Source organism: Raphanus sativus, chromosome 9 (genome assembly GCF_000801105.2).
Source record: "Raphanus sativus cultivar WK10039 chromosome 9, ASM80110v3, whole genome shotgun sequence".
NCBI lineage: Eukaryota > Viridiplantae > Streptophyta > Magnoliopsida > Brassicales > Brassicaceae > Raphanus > Raphanus sativus.
The window spans coordinates 6,481,799-6,498,856 of NC_079519.1; the positions used below are offsets into that span (position 1 = coordinate 6,481,799).

A 17,058-nucleotide genomic window follows, 5' to 3' on the forward strand; every position below is an offset into this window, starting at 1 on the left:
CATCATGGTCTGTGATGTATTCTTCTTTTTGCTCTTTTGATTTATTAGATCTTTCGTTTTCTTATTAGTTTTCTTTTTAAACATTATCATGTTTACCATTTAGTTATTAAAACCCTTTTTAAATAATTTGAAATTACTAATCATATTTGTTATTTGAACCTTTTCATTTTACCATTTTATAGTTTTCATAATATTTTACATATCTGTAAGATTCTTTTTGTAATGTATTTAGCAATTAGAACGCCATAGTAGTAATGAAAACCCCAAAGTAATATTGTGGTAATTTTATATAATTTAAAATATTTGATAAAATTATCAAAGTTAAGTCGATTCTTTGTGTAAATATTAAAACATAGGATATAATTATGTTATTTTTTTATTTTTTCAAGTAAACAAAAGTGTATAATGATATTAAAGTCATAAGTGAAAAAAAGTAGGAAAAACATAAGACCACACAAATTTAGTTTGCTTTAAACCACTCAGCTTTTAGGACAGCACTGATTTCTTTGCACCATTTGTTGTTTATATATACTAGAGTCGCTGTCTGCGCTACGCGCGGAAAATACGTTTAAATATCTTTAATTTTTAGTTACTATAAATTTATAATTTTCAAAAATTCTGTGAAAATTTTAAATATTTTACATAATACAACCAAAATTATATAATGCATTAACACAAAAGGTAGATGAGATAACTTAGTTATTACTTTGTTATTTCTTAACTCGATAGACTAATACTTATCATAAGTCTATATGTTGAAGGCTGTCTTTCTATAAGTCTTTTTTAAAGTTAGTTATAATATCTATGGTGTTTTTGAAATAAGATCTTATTTTTAGTACTGAAGCATTTAACAACTTTTATTAAATGTCTCGGCTAAAAATTTACAAAATATAAACATTATTCTTTAGCTTTATTAATTTTTAAAATTATTTTATTTTAGTCATACATTTAAATATTATTCACATTATTTGTAACATATTTTTTATTAATATCATTAATTCAACTCTAAAATATTCAATAGTTGAAATAACTAAAAATATATTATATTCTTATAGCTTTAGCGATATAAGAATATTAAAGTAATAAGAAAACCCGTAGTTATAAATTTATAAGATGATAGGTATATGAAAAATGTTGTTTTGATTAGTACTTATTGTTTCAACCTATTTTTATATGTTTGGATTCTTGATAAAGTCTTTAGACAATTTTTATTTGTTTGTTGTTTCTTTAAATTTACTATTTTACTTGGTAATTAATTTTCATAGTAATTGTTTCAGAATTTTTATTAATAGAAATTTTCAAAGTGTTAGAAGAAGCTAACTACTATCAAAAATTTTAAAAGCATTTAATGTATAGCTAAATCACAAAATTAGTTGTGCTAGATATGAAGGATTTTAATGGAAATTTTTAAGATTTTCGTTAAAAGAAATGGGATTATATATGTTTAGGCTTACTGTTATTACCCAAACCAGACTTTCCCAATCAAACCAACCCGAAAAGTTAAGTTTTTGGTTAGTTTGGTTTGGTTCAATTCGGCAACTAAAAAATGGTTTTCGGTTTGGTAAGTTCGAAAAGAAACAAAACTGCAAACAGTATTAATCTTAACTTAAAATGAAAATATTTTTAAAAAAAATTACAGTAACAATTTTAATATATATATATATATATATATATATATATATCTTAACCATAACTTTTATAATACTATTATTTGTTTTTAAAATATGTTGATTTTTGTCATTATGATTTGAAAATTTAAATTAATGTAGACTAAAAAGATCTCATTGATTATAAATATATTTATAACTATTATTTTATATGAAGACATTTAGGAATAGATTAGCTCTTTTATTGACTTCCAAAAGCTGGTTCATGTAGATAAAACATCACAACTTGTTACTGTAAACTGAGAACTCAAAACAAAATCTCATGTTTTTCTGGAATTATAAAAACAGGAGTGACTTATTCACGGACTGAGGATGCTTATGCATTTCAACGATTGATTTCAGATTGTGGGTGTTGACGGTGTTTCTATTATCAGACACATTGCTTGGAGTATGGCCTCGTGTATTCTTGCCATATTCTACTGATGCCAATTTTCAATGAATGAGTAAAAGATTCATGGATAAGTTCTTGAAGGGTGACTTTGTGTTCTCCTAGTTACCGACAAAGGAACCTCTATAAACGCACCAATAAAACAGAAACACAAACACACAAATCATCAAACATTTTAATAACTTGTTGGTTTCACAGAACTATATATATGTTTCGAGCTCGCTGTATTTATTAATCATCACTTTTTGTAAATATTTCCTTTTATTCTATTATTCCCCACACAAAATATAGTTTCACTGATCGGCTTACAACCTCAGCCATTGCATTGTAAACCACAACATCTTTCACGATGGTTGCATTGAAAATCTCTTCGACATATTTGAGATTCGCTCACTTACTCTACACATTCCTTTTTGTCGAAAAAAATCTGAAAGAAGTAAGAAGAGGCGGGCGGTAAGTGATAAATTTTTAGAGGTGAGTGCGAGTTAGTTTCATTTTGGAGATTAATACAGAGAAAATACCTTGAATGTTGTCTAGTGTCCAGTAAAAGAATTATTTTCGTTGTTCCTCTGTGCGCTGCCTCCAAGCATGAGCCAAAAACCAAACTCTGGCTGGCCTTGTCTGAATCTGGTTGGATCTCTGACCTAGTATCTGTGTAGATAGGAAAAGGTGCCTTAAATTAGAGTTTTTGGTGAAGTTTGTACATGCTTATAGGTAAATAAAGCAGAGAAATGTATTGACCGACTCAGATTTGGATCTTTGGCTTGTGATCCTAACGCTTGTCTTCCTCTATATATAGAAAACATTGTCATGTAAGGGAGGTTAGCAAAAATAATTCAGTGACTTCCAAAGGAAAATGTTTTTGTGGGACTCACTATTGTTATCTCCGCTAGATAACCTAAGCATGGTATTTATTTCTCTCCCTGTGTAAAACATTCAACCACATGGTTGACACGCAAAGAACCATATTAAGGAACCATATGAAGCAAAATTATTTGGTAAATAGGCAGTGTTCTCTCTGTTCAGATAAGACTAACATTGAGATCATTATGGAAGTACCTGAGGCAAGAGTGGATGTATCGGTTCCCTTTAGTGGCGGCATCTAGAGCTGCAAATTCATACAACACAGGAAAAACAGTTCAAGTTGATTGTTCATTCATAAACATAAAACTGAATCTATCGCTTCAAGGCTTTAATAAGATTACTGATTTTAATCTTACCGGTTTCATGAAGGCGTCCTGCAATCTTCAAAGCAACTAATATAATCAACTGAGCTTCCAGTAGACTATAACACAATCAAGGAGCCCTCATTAGCTACACAAACAAATAACTTTTAAGTAAATAAGCCATCATGTGAAAGAAAGAAACAGCTTTTACGATACAAACAGAACAAAAGCATCAAACTTGGAATAAGAAGACTGTAAAAGGAGAAAAGAGTTGCAAGAAGTTGAGAGTCAGAGTTAATTGTACCTTTGGAGATCCACATTGTCTGGCTGTCTTTGTATTGAGACCTGATAATGTTCGAAGGTCAATATTACAGACCAATAAAAATATCATTCGAAAAAACAAAAGAAGCAAAAATGAGATTCGTGGAACAACCTGCAAACATTTTTCATCTAAAACTCGAATGTCCAAATTACAACACGATACCATCATCTACATGGAAGAGAGCAACCGAGACGGTGAATACCATTATCAAACTCAATTTTAAAATCTGTTTATCAATCGGACAATATAATAAAATTTTGAAAAAGAAACGACGTGGGTTATTACCAGTAGATGTCTTCGGATTAGGACGGCCGATCGAGACACCGGAAGCAACACCGGTTTTGGAGCTGGGTTTCGTCAGTCTGGAAGAGGAGTCCGACGAATCGACTTTGTCTTTCTTCGAGAGGGGGGGGGGAGCGCCAATGGAGAGGTCTGAAGAGACAGAGGGTGCAGCGATGGGCTTGGTCGTGTCCGGAAAAGAGTTAGCGGCAGCGCCCTTTGGTTTCTCCGACTTGGAGGCACCAGGTACCATGGACTTTCCGTTGGAACTCATTGCAGTGCGGTAGAGAGAATTTAGTTTGGATCGGAATAAAGCCGTGATTTTGTGTTATATGTGGAAAAATCAGAGGGACAAAACATATATAAGAGAGTCCATAAATGAGAGAAAAGAAGTGAAGGCTGTCTTGAATGGTCGTCGTTCAGATCGCGAAACGGAACAGAGAAAAGGAATAGGAAAGGTTTCATGATCGACAGAGAAAAGAAGAGCAAAGGTTTCAGGAGATTAGGGATTGTAGAAAGGGTAAAGGGGAAGATCGCGTTTGTGACAGGAAGGCGTCGTCTGTTTGATTAAAGGGTTTACTGGGCCAGGAATAACACAGTCATGCCCAAAGAAAATCAAAAGGCCCAATCACAAAACAGAGCAGTCTGACGTGGAAAACATTTAGACTCCCATTGGTGGATTTTAATGTCCTACGTGGACAGGCTAGCTGAGGCTTATATTCAGCTTTTAATACTTGTTTGATATGTTCATGTTTGATAAAAAAAAAAAATATATATATATATAATATATATATATATATGTTCATGTAAGTTTTCTCTGATCTTACTATGGTTCAGATCATTTATTCAAACACTGATTGTGATCGTAGAGAGAGAGAGAGAGAGAGAGAGAGAGAGAGAGAGAGAGAGAGAGAGAGAGAGAGAGAGAGAGAGAGAGAGAGAGAGAGAGAGAGAGATCAAAAACAATGGCAGATGTGACTGTAATATCTTCAAGCATTGTTCGACCAAGAAACATAAACCAATCCAGTCGGACAAAGATCCATCTCGCTCCGTTTGATCTTAACATTCTTTACATAGGTTATCCTCAAAGAGGTCTTCTCTTTCACAAGCCCGACCCGGATACCCATTTCGTCTCTCGGTTAAAGACATCTCTCTCAGTTGCTTTAGAGATCTACTTCCCCTTCTCAGGTCGTCTTGTCAAAGTGGAGAATCTCGAAGACAACACGGTGTCGTTTTACATCGACTGCGAAGAGGAGGAGGAGCACGGCTCATCCTCGGGTGCTAAGTTCGTCCACGCCGAATCCAAATCTTTATCGGTGAGTGACATTCTTCAGCCTGATGGCTCTGTTCCAGAGTTCATGCGCCGTTTCTTCCCATGTGTTGACGTTAAAAACATCGACGGCCTCACCGAGCCCTTGCTTGCGGTGCAAGTCACCGAGATGAAAGATGGTGTTTTCATCAGTTTCGCTTATAATCACATGGTCGCTGATGGAGCTTCAGTTTGGAGGTTCTTTAATACTTGGTCCAAGATTTGCTCGGGTGTTCTGATGAAGAACCATAACCCTCCTCTTAAGCTCAGAGGATGGTTCCTAGACGGGATCAGTTTCCCGATACGTATTCCAGCTTCAGAGATGGTGGCCCTTCTCCAAGCCAAGAAACTTCTCTGCGTCCCACTTCGGAAGAAAGAGTTTTTCACTTCTCAAAGATGAATCTTTCGTATCTCAAAGCTAAAGCCAACACCGAAGCTGGCTCCAGCGACGCCGTTATCTCGTCCTTACAAGCCCTTTCTGCACATTTATGGAGGTCCGTAATGAGACATAGTGGTCTGAGCCGGGAAGAAGAAACATACTGCAAGGTAGCAGTTGATTTTAGGCAGAGGCTAAACCCTCCACTCGAGAAAGAGTGTTTCGGAAACGTGGTCTTTCTCGGGGTAGCTTCAGTCACGGTTGGGGAACTGCTGGATCATGAGATGGGTTGGGCTGCTTTGCAAATAAATAAAATGGTTCGGTCGCAAACGGATGAAAAGTACAAAACTAATGCAAAGAATTGGGTCAGAAACGTGAAGATACTTAAAACGTTTGGTGCAATGGTTTGTGATTCTGTGGCTGTCACGAGCTCTCCTTGGTTTGATGTGTATGGGAACGATTTTGGTTGGGGCAAGCCGATTGCTGCTAGAGCTAGACCCATGAATAGCATGAGAGGCTCGCTTGTGCTTTTACAGGGGATTGAAGAAGGAAGTATTGATGTTCATGCGACCTTATGGTCTCATGTGCTTGTGAAGTTATTGGCTGATGTTGAATTCTTAGAGAATATGATGCAGTAGCTGAACCGGAGAGAAGAGTATCAAACCGAAACAGAATCCCAAACCGGAGATACATTGCTTATTTTTTTTTTTTAATTTTATCTCTCTATCTTATCTATTTAGTCTTTGAATTTTCTTGCTGAGTCTATAAGAAGAAGTTGTCTTCCTAATTGTTTAGAAAATCACTTCTACCACTCTCCTATTTCACGTAATTGAAGGAGCAAGTTTCCAACGTTGTTTCTTTCTATTATATATCAATGAAAAGCCAAAAAACCGGCAAGAATTATTTGCCCAAAAGTTTGTGTTTTGTGTTTGTCTAAAATTTGTTATAAAGTTGTGATTCCACGAGGTCACTCACATCTATCAGTTAGTATCACAACTTGGCTCTTGGTTCCATTTTTTTACTTCTTTTTTCAAAATGTTATCATTGTTTCTTCCATTTCATTCCTTTTCAACTACCTAAAATAATTTATTTTTTTATAAAACAAAAGTTCTTTATGTGCAGTAGTTATACGGACAACTATATGGCCACTACGTACGAGCTTGACAACTTTATGTGCATAGAAAATGTGAAGATCAACCTCCTCCTTGCAGTGCATGTTGAACTTCAGAAATTACAGTACGTTATGATGAATGAAATCAAAAATCTGTGGGAAGCCATTAATCGTCCGGTGGAAGTTATAAAAACAATCAAAATCAATGGTGTAAGAAGGCCTCAAAATAATCAAAACGTGAGAGTCAATATGGTCACTGATCTATATGGTCAGTCAGAGTCAGCGATGGATGAATTCACAATTCAAACCATTAACGTCTCCATCTCCAGAACATAGACTCGCTTGAACAGTCCCAAACAAGCGAAGATGTCAAATTTCACATGTTGGCAAACCATGAAAGATTAGCGCATTCAGATATGGTCTTGGCTATACACAACATCATAAACGGATTCATTTTGGTTGGTGCAGTGTGTCAATAGAACATTGCACCAACCAGTTTCATGCTCTTATGATTTATTGGAGTTATGTTACGTTTGACACACTGCACCAACCAGTTTCATGCTCTTATGATTTATTGGAGTTATATTCCTAGTAAAGTAACATAAGCCCGGTAAAAGTAAAATAACTGAAACTTTTTGTAAGACTTATACTCGATTGATTTATTTTGAATACCATTCATTTTTAATGTTTTAGTTTCCACATTGTTTTGTTTCCTCCGGTTGTCAATAGAACAGTTGACACACTGCACCAGTTTCATACTCGATTGATTTATAATAGGGCTTGAATTGAAAGTAACTCTGTGTGGACTTGAATTGTGTTGTTGATTACTAAAACCAAAATACAGATTTGGAGGATAATTGTCATGGCCGCTAATTAGCAAATCTGGGCCAAAACTCGTTACATTTACAGCCCACTTATTATTCGTAGATCGAGGGTAATAAATCTAACATTTCTTTATCTAGAAGGAAATCTCAGTTTCTATTTGCAATCATAATGAATTAATTTCCTTCTGATTTCTTTCCAAAGAAAAAAAAGCATGTTAAAACATAAAAGTGCATTTAAACTTTCAAATCTACAATTCGATACGAACATTATTGGTACTTGGTAGGGCCTGAAAAGGCAATGAAAGTCGAATCAAAGCGTGAACGTATGTCCCATTGTATTTGTATTTTTTCTCCCACAGCACCGAAGAAAAGAGAAAGTGACAGTTGCATCCTTCCTATTACACATTTGTAACTCATAGACGTTACCACAGAACCGGCTACCCTACACGCTTCCCACGTGTCACCCTCTCCTCCCACGAAAATCTCCTTCCTTTTTTTTTTTTTTTGTAAACCGGCTTTCAAAACGCCTAGTGTTCTCCTTCCTTATTTCTCTTACGAAAAATTGCCAAAACAGAACAAAAATTCAGCATGGTTATTCACATATTATAAAACTATCATTTAGTTGTCGTTTTAGTATAATTTCTTTCATAATCCCAAAACTAACCATTGATTAATCTAATTACACACATTAAAATAATAGAATTTTAAAAATAATAATTAAAACGTTTAAAAAGGGAAAATAAAAATAAAAACTTTTTTAAAATAAAAATAAACTTTGTAAAACTTAATAAAAATAAAAAAAAAATTATAATTTTTTTAAAATAAAAAAACGTTAAACCAACATAATAAAAAACAGTTAACAAAGTTTTATTTTTTTATAAAAAGTTTAAAATGTTTGTAAACTTTTTAATTTTATAAAAATTTTTAATAAAATAAAAAAAATTAAATGTATTTTTATAAAGTTTTTTAAAACTTTTTAATAAAAACTTTTTGTAAAGTTTTATTTTATTTTTATAAAAATTACAAATTTTATATAGTTTGTTTAAATTTTTTATTAAACACATTAAACTAAAAGAATTTTAAAAAAATTAATTTAAAACATTTTAAAAAGGGAAAATATAATAAAACTTTTAAAATTTTATTTAATAAAAATAAACTTTGTAAAATAAAAATAAGTTACAATTTTTTTAATCAAAACGTTAAATAAACTTTTAAAACATTTTACAAAGTTTTATTTTTATAAAAAGTTTAAAACATTTTTAATAAAATTGTAATTAAATAAAAATTCAAAATTTATAAAAATAAAATAAAACTTTACAAAAAAAATTAATAAAAACTTTAAACTAATTTTATAAAAAAAAACATTTTACAAAGTTTTATTTTTATAAAAGTTTAAAACGTTTGTAACCATTAATTTAATCAAACTTTTTAATAAAAATATAAATTTTAAAAATGTTTTTAATAAAACTTTTAATAAAAATAAAATTTGTAAAATTTATAAAAATAAAAATAAAACTTTACAAAAAATTGCACCTAATTTCAAAACACCACATGTTGTATAAATATGTATCAAAGAGAACAAGAGTTTATGAAAAAAAATCAAAAGAAAAACTATGGAAAAACCATAGATTAATGAATAAAACAAGAGAGAATCATTTTTAAAAAAAAATTGACAAGCAAAATCGAAAATAACACGTTTTAGGAAGTTATAATATTTTTAAGGAGATTTTTAGAATATTTCCTTAACTGAAATTTTCATTAATTTTCACAAAAATCAGGTAATCTTATCCGTAGAAAGCGTCTTCTAAAAGTTTTGAACATTGACAAAAATCCAGAAAATGCTTTCTACTTTTAGTAGACGGAAAAATACATTTTAAAAAACACATTCTGCGAAATTTAGAATACTTAATAAAAGTAGAATATGTTTCCGGACGAAAAGTAGATAGCTTTAGGATTAGTAGAATGTCCATTATACTTTTTTAGAAAATTAGTAAATAGTAGAATGTACGTTCTAAAAATAGTAGATGAACGTATTTATTTTAGAAATCGTTTTCTACTATATCATTTTCCGTAGAAGACACATTCTATCTTTAGTAGAACGTATTTTCAAATTCTTATTTATCAACTTTTTGAAAAAAATAAAATATCAGCATATGCATATAGGTGTTTTATTAATTGTTTATATTTTTAATATTTTTTTGATTCACAAAAATATTTATTTCATTAGTTTTCAGAAATATAAAAAGGCAAAATGAGAAAAATTGAACAAAAAATGATTTATACCAAAGGAACAACACTCTTATTTTTTTTTTATTGTCAATTTTCCCTTTTTCTTATAAAAGAAACAGAATCCCTCTTTCTTATCCTACCAAACCTCAAAATATCTAAACCGTAAAGCAAGAAGCAAAAAAAAAAAAAGATGACGGAGAAGAAAGAGATGAACGTTGTGAAAGGTCTCGACTTGGAGAGATACATGGGCCGCTGGTACGAGATTGCTTCTTTCCCTTCCAGGTTCCAGCCCAAGAACGGTGCAGACACTCGCGCCACCTACACCCTTAACCCCGACGGCACGGTGCACGTCTTGAACGAGACGTGGGACGGAGGCAAGAGAGGTTTCATCCAAGGGTCAGCTTACAAAGCTGATCCTAAGAGCGACGAGGCTAAGCTTAAAGTCAAGTTCTTTGTTCCTCCTTTCCTTCCCGTCATTCCCGTCACGGGGGATTATTGGGTGTTGTATGTCGATCCTGAGTACCAGCATGCTGTTATCGGACAGCCTTCAAAGAGTTATCTTTGGGTATGTCTTCTTGCCTTTTTGTCTTTATGATTAATGATTCAAAAAAAAGATTAATGATTCAAAAAAAAGATTAATGATATCTAGAAGAAGCTAAAGATTGATACTGATTGATTATGTGGGATATGTGGTTGTAGATACTGAGCAGGACGGCGCATGTGGAGGAAGAGACGTACAAGCAGCTGGTGGAGAAGGCGGTGGAGGAAGGGTATGATGTTAGCAAGCTTCATAGGACACCTCAGAGTGACACACCACCTGAGTCCAACACTGCTCCTGATGATACCAAGGGTGTTTGGTGGATCAAATCTATCTTAGGCAAATAGATATTACATGAACGCAAAGGAAGACTTGTTTCACTTCCTTTGTCTGTGTAGTATACTACACCTGTCGTTTACTTTAGTACTACATCGTTCTGCTTTTGTTTATTTTCAACATTTAAAACCATCTATTTGAAGTATCAAGTACCCAACAAAAGGAGAAAAGAATGTGATTAATGTTCTTACCATTAAAAAACATAAACAAAAGCAATCATATAATCTTGGTAGAGAGTATAACACGCCACACGACATGAGTTTCAAAGTGCATGCAAACGAGAGAAGGGATTCAAATATATAGATATAAAATGATGATAAACTGTAGTCTCGCCTCTGCCCCCAGCAAAAGTTTGGTTGACTATATATACCCCAAGACATCCAGAGAGAGTTGCAGCTCACAGGATAGTGCAGCATGAATTCGTTTTCTTTGCTTGCTTGTAGAACATCTGTTTCATTCAAAACAGGTTCTTATGTCAGAAACATCCACGCAAGTTCTCTATTCATCTATCCCCCAACAATATAACGCGTAACAGCTACCAGCATGGATAAGTTCATCTATCTAACTACAACACTTTTCAAGTTCGCTCCCTTTCGACTGTGTTATGCACAGAGACCCAGACAGGGGAAAAAGGAAAGAAATATAAAGCTAGAATGGGAGAGTAGAAGGTTGGTTACCTGGGATGCCATGCTCAAATCAGAGCTTTTCTCGACTAGGCTGTCCAGCTTCTCACCACGGGCTAGAACGCTATCAATGGTCTTATGCTGAGCAATACAGAACATATATTCAGTTTTGGGGTCATATCTGCAAGACTCTCTCGTTTCGAAGTCACAGAAGAAACGGAACTCGTTTACAGAACATCATACTATTTGGGGACGCATGATGCATATTAGACAACTATGTCCGTATGTCTACCAAAACTTAGGAAAAGAGAGAGTGGGCACTGCACTTACAAGGATAATCTTGGTCTCATCCAACTCCCTCTGGATTTTCAACAGCTTATCAGCCTCTGCTGGGTCCTGAAGATCACAAAGAGCAGAGAAACATTCAAGACCAAATGACTAACGAAAACCAACTTGGTCATAGATTCATGAGTAATCAGTAAAAGTTAGATTCTTTCTTATCCACCTAATCGAGCTAATACCTATAGTGTTCATAGACAAGTTTCACAGGAGGAAGAATGAGACAATGCAGTTGCACAAGTTATTAAAAAAAAAAAAACCTGAAACTTGGTAAGAGCTTCGGCTAAGTAAGGCCAGGGCTGAGAGGAGTCTTCTTTAGCAGACCTCCATGTCTCACCAAAACTCTTCTGGTACTCATCTATCACCTGACAACAAAACACAACACACACACACACAAATAAATTGAATGTCAAAGCAAAACCGTATCTTCACCCTCACTGAGATTGAAACAAAAGATATATATATATATATATATATAAATAAGACCTGATTGAGAAGAGAAAAGGCACTTCGAACAGGGTAATGATCGTCCATGAATCCCACCGCACAAAGCCCATTCCTATTGTAAGCATGAACCTTGTACTCTAATCATCAACAACAAACAAACCCTAAATTAAACCGCAATCGCAAAATCCTAATCCTATAGATCCGAAGAGATCTAGAAGGAGAAGGGGGGGAACCTTCGTGCTGGACGGACTGGCGCTGGGAAGGAGGTGTTCGGCTAGCGACGGTTCGGCCGACGAAGACGACGAACTCCTTGACGCTGGATCGCTGGAAATAGCCAAAGTGAGAGACGTCCGAGGCGTTTGCGAGGATGACTGGATCCGATGTTTCGGGGGCGGCCTTGAGAACGAGCAAGGCGGTGATCTTCATAGCTTTCGGTTGCGTGACGAGGAAGCCCAGGAGACGGACGGGAGGAGGAGGAGGAGGAGATGCGTTTTGGAACCTGGAAAAGCAAAAGTCCGGTGGTAAAACAAAAACAAAAACAAAAAAACAAAACAGAAAAGTTAAGAGGTGTCGGAACCAGACGCCATTTCATTATATATTCTTTTATATGCCCTTCTTTTTTATTCGACATCTGCATCATCCAGTATCATATTCTATAATAAATCCAATTTTTGATGTTATAAAAACAAAAAAAAAATAAATCCAATTTTTGATGTTATAAAATCATATTCTATAAGGTGATTACATAAATTTATGAAAAAATACTGTATAGGAAATAAATTAAAAACTGGAAAAATAAAGAAATAAAAGCCGTTAAGAAGGGAATGGAGGAGAAAAGGAGGTAAAAATAGAAAGGGAAGAAAATAGGCATAATAAATAGGATATGGGCAAGTAACTTTTTTCTTACCCCCATTTAAATTAATACCTTTAGTTTTACCATCTCTTCCTCTCTTCTTTTCCTTTCTCAAAACATAACGAGAGGAAACCCAAGCAGCAGAAGAAGAGATCCATTTAATGTTCTTTTTTGTTTTCACTGTAAGAGATCTCCTTTCACCTTTCTTTTCTATCTAAAATGTATGATATCAATTCTGCATAGTATATGTAATCTGACTTTGCTTTTCCTTTTTTTCCATTTGGGGTACGTATGTACACACAACATGCAGGATCAATCTATTTAAATAAAGATGCTGAGGTTTTTAATTCTTTTCTCCCTTTTCATACACTCTTGTGTTGCGGCTCCCAAGGCTCCTGCTGCTGCCGCGACTCTTCCTGCCAAGAAATGGCTCACCCTTAACGGTATGCATCCATTTACGTAAAAGTTAAAACATGTTATTTTTTTGTTATGTTACAAAAAAATATATATGTTTTTTTTTTTTTTGACTATAGATTCTATGAAACTGCCCCATATTATTACATAATAACATGTGTTGTTTGTTTTTTATTGGTCAAGACATAATGTTTATTTGTGTTCAAGAATCCATTAGCTTATCATCCAAACTTCTAAAGTGCGAGATTATTTTTATATGAATTTTTTCATAAATGATAATATTATAAAATATATGTTATTTTTATTTATGGTAAACATGAAATTGAATATATATACTTAACTTAAAGATATTAACATGTTTTATTTGGTTTAATTTTTGTAAAGTAATGTTATTATTTAGTTTAATATTAGATTAGATTTATATACATTACCAAAAATATATCTATTTTTGGTTTAAAAAAACGATACAACAATTCTTTTTGATTAGATCAATAAATTTGAAATTTCATCAAAAAAACAAAATGATATAATTTCAATTTATGTTTTCTTTGGGGAATTAATTTTAATATTCATAAAATATAAAGTAAAACGATTTTATAAGACTGTGCACAATAAAAAATAAATATTTTGTTGTAAAAACAATATATTTATAATTAAAAGTAAAAACAGAAACTTATGCAAATAATATTCTTGTTTTCTTAATTTTGAATTAATTATTTAATCATTGATTTGCAAAGATATCCATGATATATTCAATACTGGTAAAAAGATAGTTTAACAAAAAGTATCACATATGAAAAGATTTAGATGATTATGTTTTAACAAGAGAACTATCGTTTCTTCTTCTTTTTTTTTTGAACTATCTTTTCTTTGTTCGTCTTTCAGGTCAAGAACCTGCGGTTGTGGCCAAAGGTGGCTTCTCGGGTCTTTTCCCGGAGTCGAGTGCCCTCGCAAATGACTTGGCTGTTAGCACCAGCTCGCCTGGCGTCACAATATTTTGCAACCTTCAGATGACAAAGGACGGTGTTGGCATTTGCTTGTCTGATATCAGGCTTGACAATGCAACCACCATCTCCACGCTCTTGCCCAAAGGCCAGAAGACCTATAAGGTCAATGGTGAGGACCTTAAAGGATGGTTTGCCCTTGACTACTCTGCTGACACCATCTTCACCAATGTCTCTTGTATGTCTTCTCCTCCTTTTCTCCCCTTTCATCCCACCACCACCACTGCCTTTTCATGTTTTTATTGTGTCTTGTTGAGCAGTGGTCCAGAACATCTACTCTCGGCCTAGCATTTTCGACGGCCAGATGCCTATTTCCGCAGTGGAGGACGTCCTAGGAACCAAGCCTCCCAAGTTCTGGTTGAGCGTTCAGGTTTCCTCTTCTTACTCTCTTTGAAACAATATAAGTAACCAATCTCTGGAGGGTTCACTAAAAAAAAAAATACAAACAACACAAATGTGCAGAACGACGCATTCTACATGGAACACAAGCTGAGCGCAGCCGAGTACCTGAGAAGCCTAGGATTCCGTGGCTTTACTTTCATCTCATCTCCGGAGATCGGTTTCTTGAAGAGCATCGGTAAAGATGCAGTCATGTCCAAGACAAAACTCATATTCGAGTTCAAAGACCCCGAAGCAATTGAACCCACCACCAGCAAAAAGTACAGCGAGATTCTGCAGAACCTTGCAGCCATCAAAGCATTTGCTTCAGGCATTCTTGTCCCGAAAGGCTACATTTGGCCCATTGACTCGACTAAGTACATTAAGCCCGCCTCCACCCTTGTGGCTGATGCCCACAAGGCCGGTTTAGAGGTTTATGCCTCTGGGTTTGCTAATGATATGCCCGCTAGCTTTAACTACAGCTATGATCCTTCTGCTGAGTATCTCCAGTTTGTTGACAATGGCCAGTTCTCTGTTGATGGCGTCATCACCGATTTCCCGCCAACAGCATCACAAGCCATCTGTGAGATGACTTGCTATCCACGCATTCTCATATATATGTCTATTTAAAAACTTGATTAATAAGAGAAAAAGCTAACCCCCTTACGTGTATGTATACTTGCAGCTTGCTTTTCTCACCAAAAGGGAAATCTCCCCAGACCAGGCCATGCGTTGGTCATAACTCACAATGGAGCAAGTGGAGACTATCCAGGCTGCACCGACCTAGCCTATCAAAAAGCGGTGGACGATGGAGCAGATGTGATCGACTGTTCTGTTCAGATGTCCAAAGATGGGATAGCTTTCTGCCATGATTCCGCAGACCTCACACAAAGCACCACCGCCATGACCACGTTCATGAGCCGAGCCACCAGCGTTCCTGAAATCCAGCCTACCAACGGCATTTTCTCTTTTGATCTCACTTGGGCTGAGATCCAGTCTCTTAAGCGTAAGAAACTGATTTCTTTTCTAAAGTTTATCTGAAACTAAATTACTGACAACTGGGATGTCTCTCTCTGCCTACAGCTCAAATCCAGAGTCCCTTCTTAACTAAGGTGGGACTCGCGAGAAACCCAGCAAACAAGAATGCCGGGAAGTTCATAACTCTTGATGACTTCCTTAAGTTCAGCAAAGAAAAGGCAGTCACTGGAGTTCTTGTCAACATCCAGGCATATGCTCTTTTTTTAATTACAACTCTATAATGCTCCTTTAACTTAAAGCATCACCACTAACGCCTTGTTTTTTTTTATGACAGAATGCTGCTTATTTAGCATCGAAGAAAGGCTTAGGAATCGTAGACGCAGTCAAGTCCGCTCTGACCAAATCCACACTCGACAAACAATCAACCCAAAAGGTATTGATTCAGTCAGATGACAGTTCAGTTCTGGGCGCTTTTGAGGCAGTTCCTCCCTACACTAGAGTCTTGAGCATCGGCAAGGAAATAGGAGATGCTCCCAAGCCCTCCGTTGACGAAATCAAGAAGCATGCAGATGCTGTCAATCTCTTGAGAAGTTCTCTCGTCACCATCTCCGACAGCTTTGCCGCAGGGAAGACCAACGTCGTGGAGGAAATGCACAAGGGGAATATCTCTGTCTACGTCTCGGTGCTAAGGAACGAGTATATATCCATAGCGTTCGACTACTTCTCTGATCCGACGGTAGAGTTTGCCACTTTCATTGCAGGGAATGGCGTTGATGGAGTCATCACGGAGTTCCCTGCCACCGCCAGCAGATACTTAAGTAAGTTCTAAACCTCAACAAGATCATGAAAGAACCATATACACATAACAAAGATAATGTTTGATCATTTAACAATACAAAAGCTGATGATTACCCTTTGATGCAAATGCAGGGAGTCCATGCTCAGATTTGAACAAAGACCAGCCTTATGCCATATTACCTGCAGAGGCTGGCTCTCTAATCTCCGTGGCAGAAAAGGAAGCACAGCCACCAGCTAGTGCCCCAAACCCGCCTCTCGACACCAAAGACATTATTGATCCTCCTCTGCCTCCCGTTGCAAACATGGCCTCCCACAATGCAACTGGAGCTACGCCAAACGCCCCTGGTCATTCTGGTTCTATCGCCACCCCTGCTAATCTGTGCCTTTCCTTGCTGGCAATACTGGCTATGGGACTCCTCTTTGCCACTGAATAAAAGTTTATCACAACATATAACTTGCTACGTTGTAACAATGCCCGCCCTCAGCATTTTCCAAACTGATACAAATTGAACTATTTACGTTTACTCATTTAAACCAAATATATGTAGCAAAACAGTGATTTGTTACTATAGATCAAAGCTCTAAAGAAACTTTGATTGTTTGTCATAGGAAAGTTTGATTTCGGTAAAGATTTTGAAACGTGATAATAAGCCCGTATTCTATATTTACGAACCTCTTT

At 35.3% G+C, this 17,058-nt stretch overlaps 4 protein-coding genes and 1 pseudogene across 10 annotated transcripts; 3 read left to right on the top strand and 2 right to left on the bottom strand.

The window, feature by feature from the left end:
• Positions 1-2,216: 2,216 nt before the first annotated feature.
• LOC108819339 (uncharacterized) lies at positions 2,217-4,378 on the bottom strand. Of its 7 annotated transcripts, none has more exons than XR_008938276.1 (9): positions 3,829-4,375; positions 3,655-3,711; positions 3,526-3,566; positions 3,276-3,369; positions 3,093-3,163; positions 2,931-2,978; positions 2,801-2,844; positions 2,577-2,706; positions 2,217-2,482 (listed from the first exon to the last, which is right to left on the bottom strand). XR_008938276.1 is itself a non-coding variant. In XM_056993445.1 (5 exons), the coding sequence occupies exons 2-5, from the start codon at positions 3,709-3,711 to the stop codon at positions 3,078-3,080; spliced, it is 249 nt and encodes an 82-aa protein (XP_056849425.1). In that variant the 5' UTR covers positions 3,829-4,377; the 3' UTR covers positions 2,985-3,077. The 7 variants fall into 7 exon arrangements, 2 of the variants coding, with proteins under 2 accessions (XP_056849425.1, XP_056849424.1); XR_008938275.1 differs by having other exon boundaries at positions 2,797-2,844; XR_001944235.2 differs by having other exon boundaries at positions 2,797-2,844; positions 3,115-3,163; positions 3,276-3,340; positions 3,829-4,373.
• A 345-nt stretch (positions 4,379-4,723) lies between these two features.
• LOC108820273 (uncharacterized acetyltransferase At3g50280-like) lies at positions 4,724-6,396 on the top strand (annotated as a pseudogene).
• A 3,413-nt stretch (positions 6,397-9,809) lies between these two features.
• Positions 9,810-10,688, top strand: LOC108826797 (temperature-induced lipocalin-1). The gene is made up of 2 exons (XM_018600152.2): positions 9,810-10,236; positions 10,371-10,688. The coding sequence occupies exons 1-2, from the start codon at positions 9,862-9,864 to the stop codon at positions 10,554-10,556; spliced, it is 561 nt and encodes a 186-aa protein (XP_018455654.2). The 5' UTR covers positions 9,810-9,861; the 3' UTR covers positions 10,557-10,688.
• A 30-nt stretch (positions 10,689-10,718) lies between these two features.
• On the bottom strand, positions 10,719-12,507 carry LOC108826795 (VAMP-like protein YKT61). Its single transcript, XM_018600149.2, has 6 exons — positions 12,188-12,507; positions 11,994-12,091; positions 11,768-11,872; positions 11,499-11,564; positions 11,223-11,309; positions 10,719-10,993 (listed from the first exon to the last, which is right to left on the bottom strand). Exons 1-6 carry the CDS (start codon positions 12,378-12,380, stop codon positions 10,943-10,945), a joined length of 600 nt encoding a protein of 199 aa, XP_018455651.1. The 5' UTR covers positions 12,381-12,507; the 3' UTR covers positions 10,719-10,942.
• A 364-nt stretch (positions 12,508-12,871) lies between these two features.
• On the top strand, positions 12,872-16,875 carry LOC108826799 (glycerophosphodiester phosphodiesterase GDPDL7). The gene is made up of 9 exons (XM_018600154.2): positions 12,872-12,989; positions 13,118-13,250; positions 14,107-14,403; positions 14,486-14,595; positions 14,688-15,186; positions 15,289-15,609; positions 15,687-15,829; positions 15,916-16,399; positions 16,512-16,875. Exons 2-9 carry the CDS (start codon positions 13,139-13,141, stop codon positions 16,811-16,813), a joined length of 2,268 nt encoding a protein of 755 aa, XP_018455656.2. The 5' UTR covers positions 12,872-12,989; positions 13,118-13,138; the 3' UTR covers positions 16,814-16,875.
• Positions 16,876-17,058: the final 183 nt, after the last annotated feature.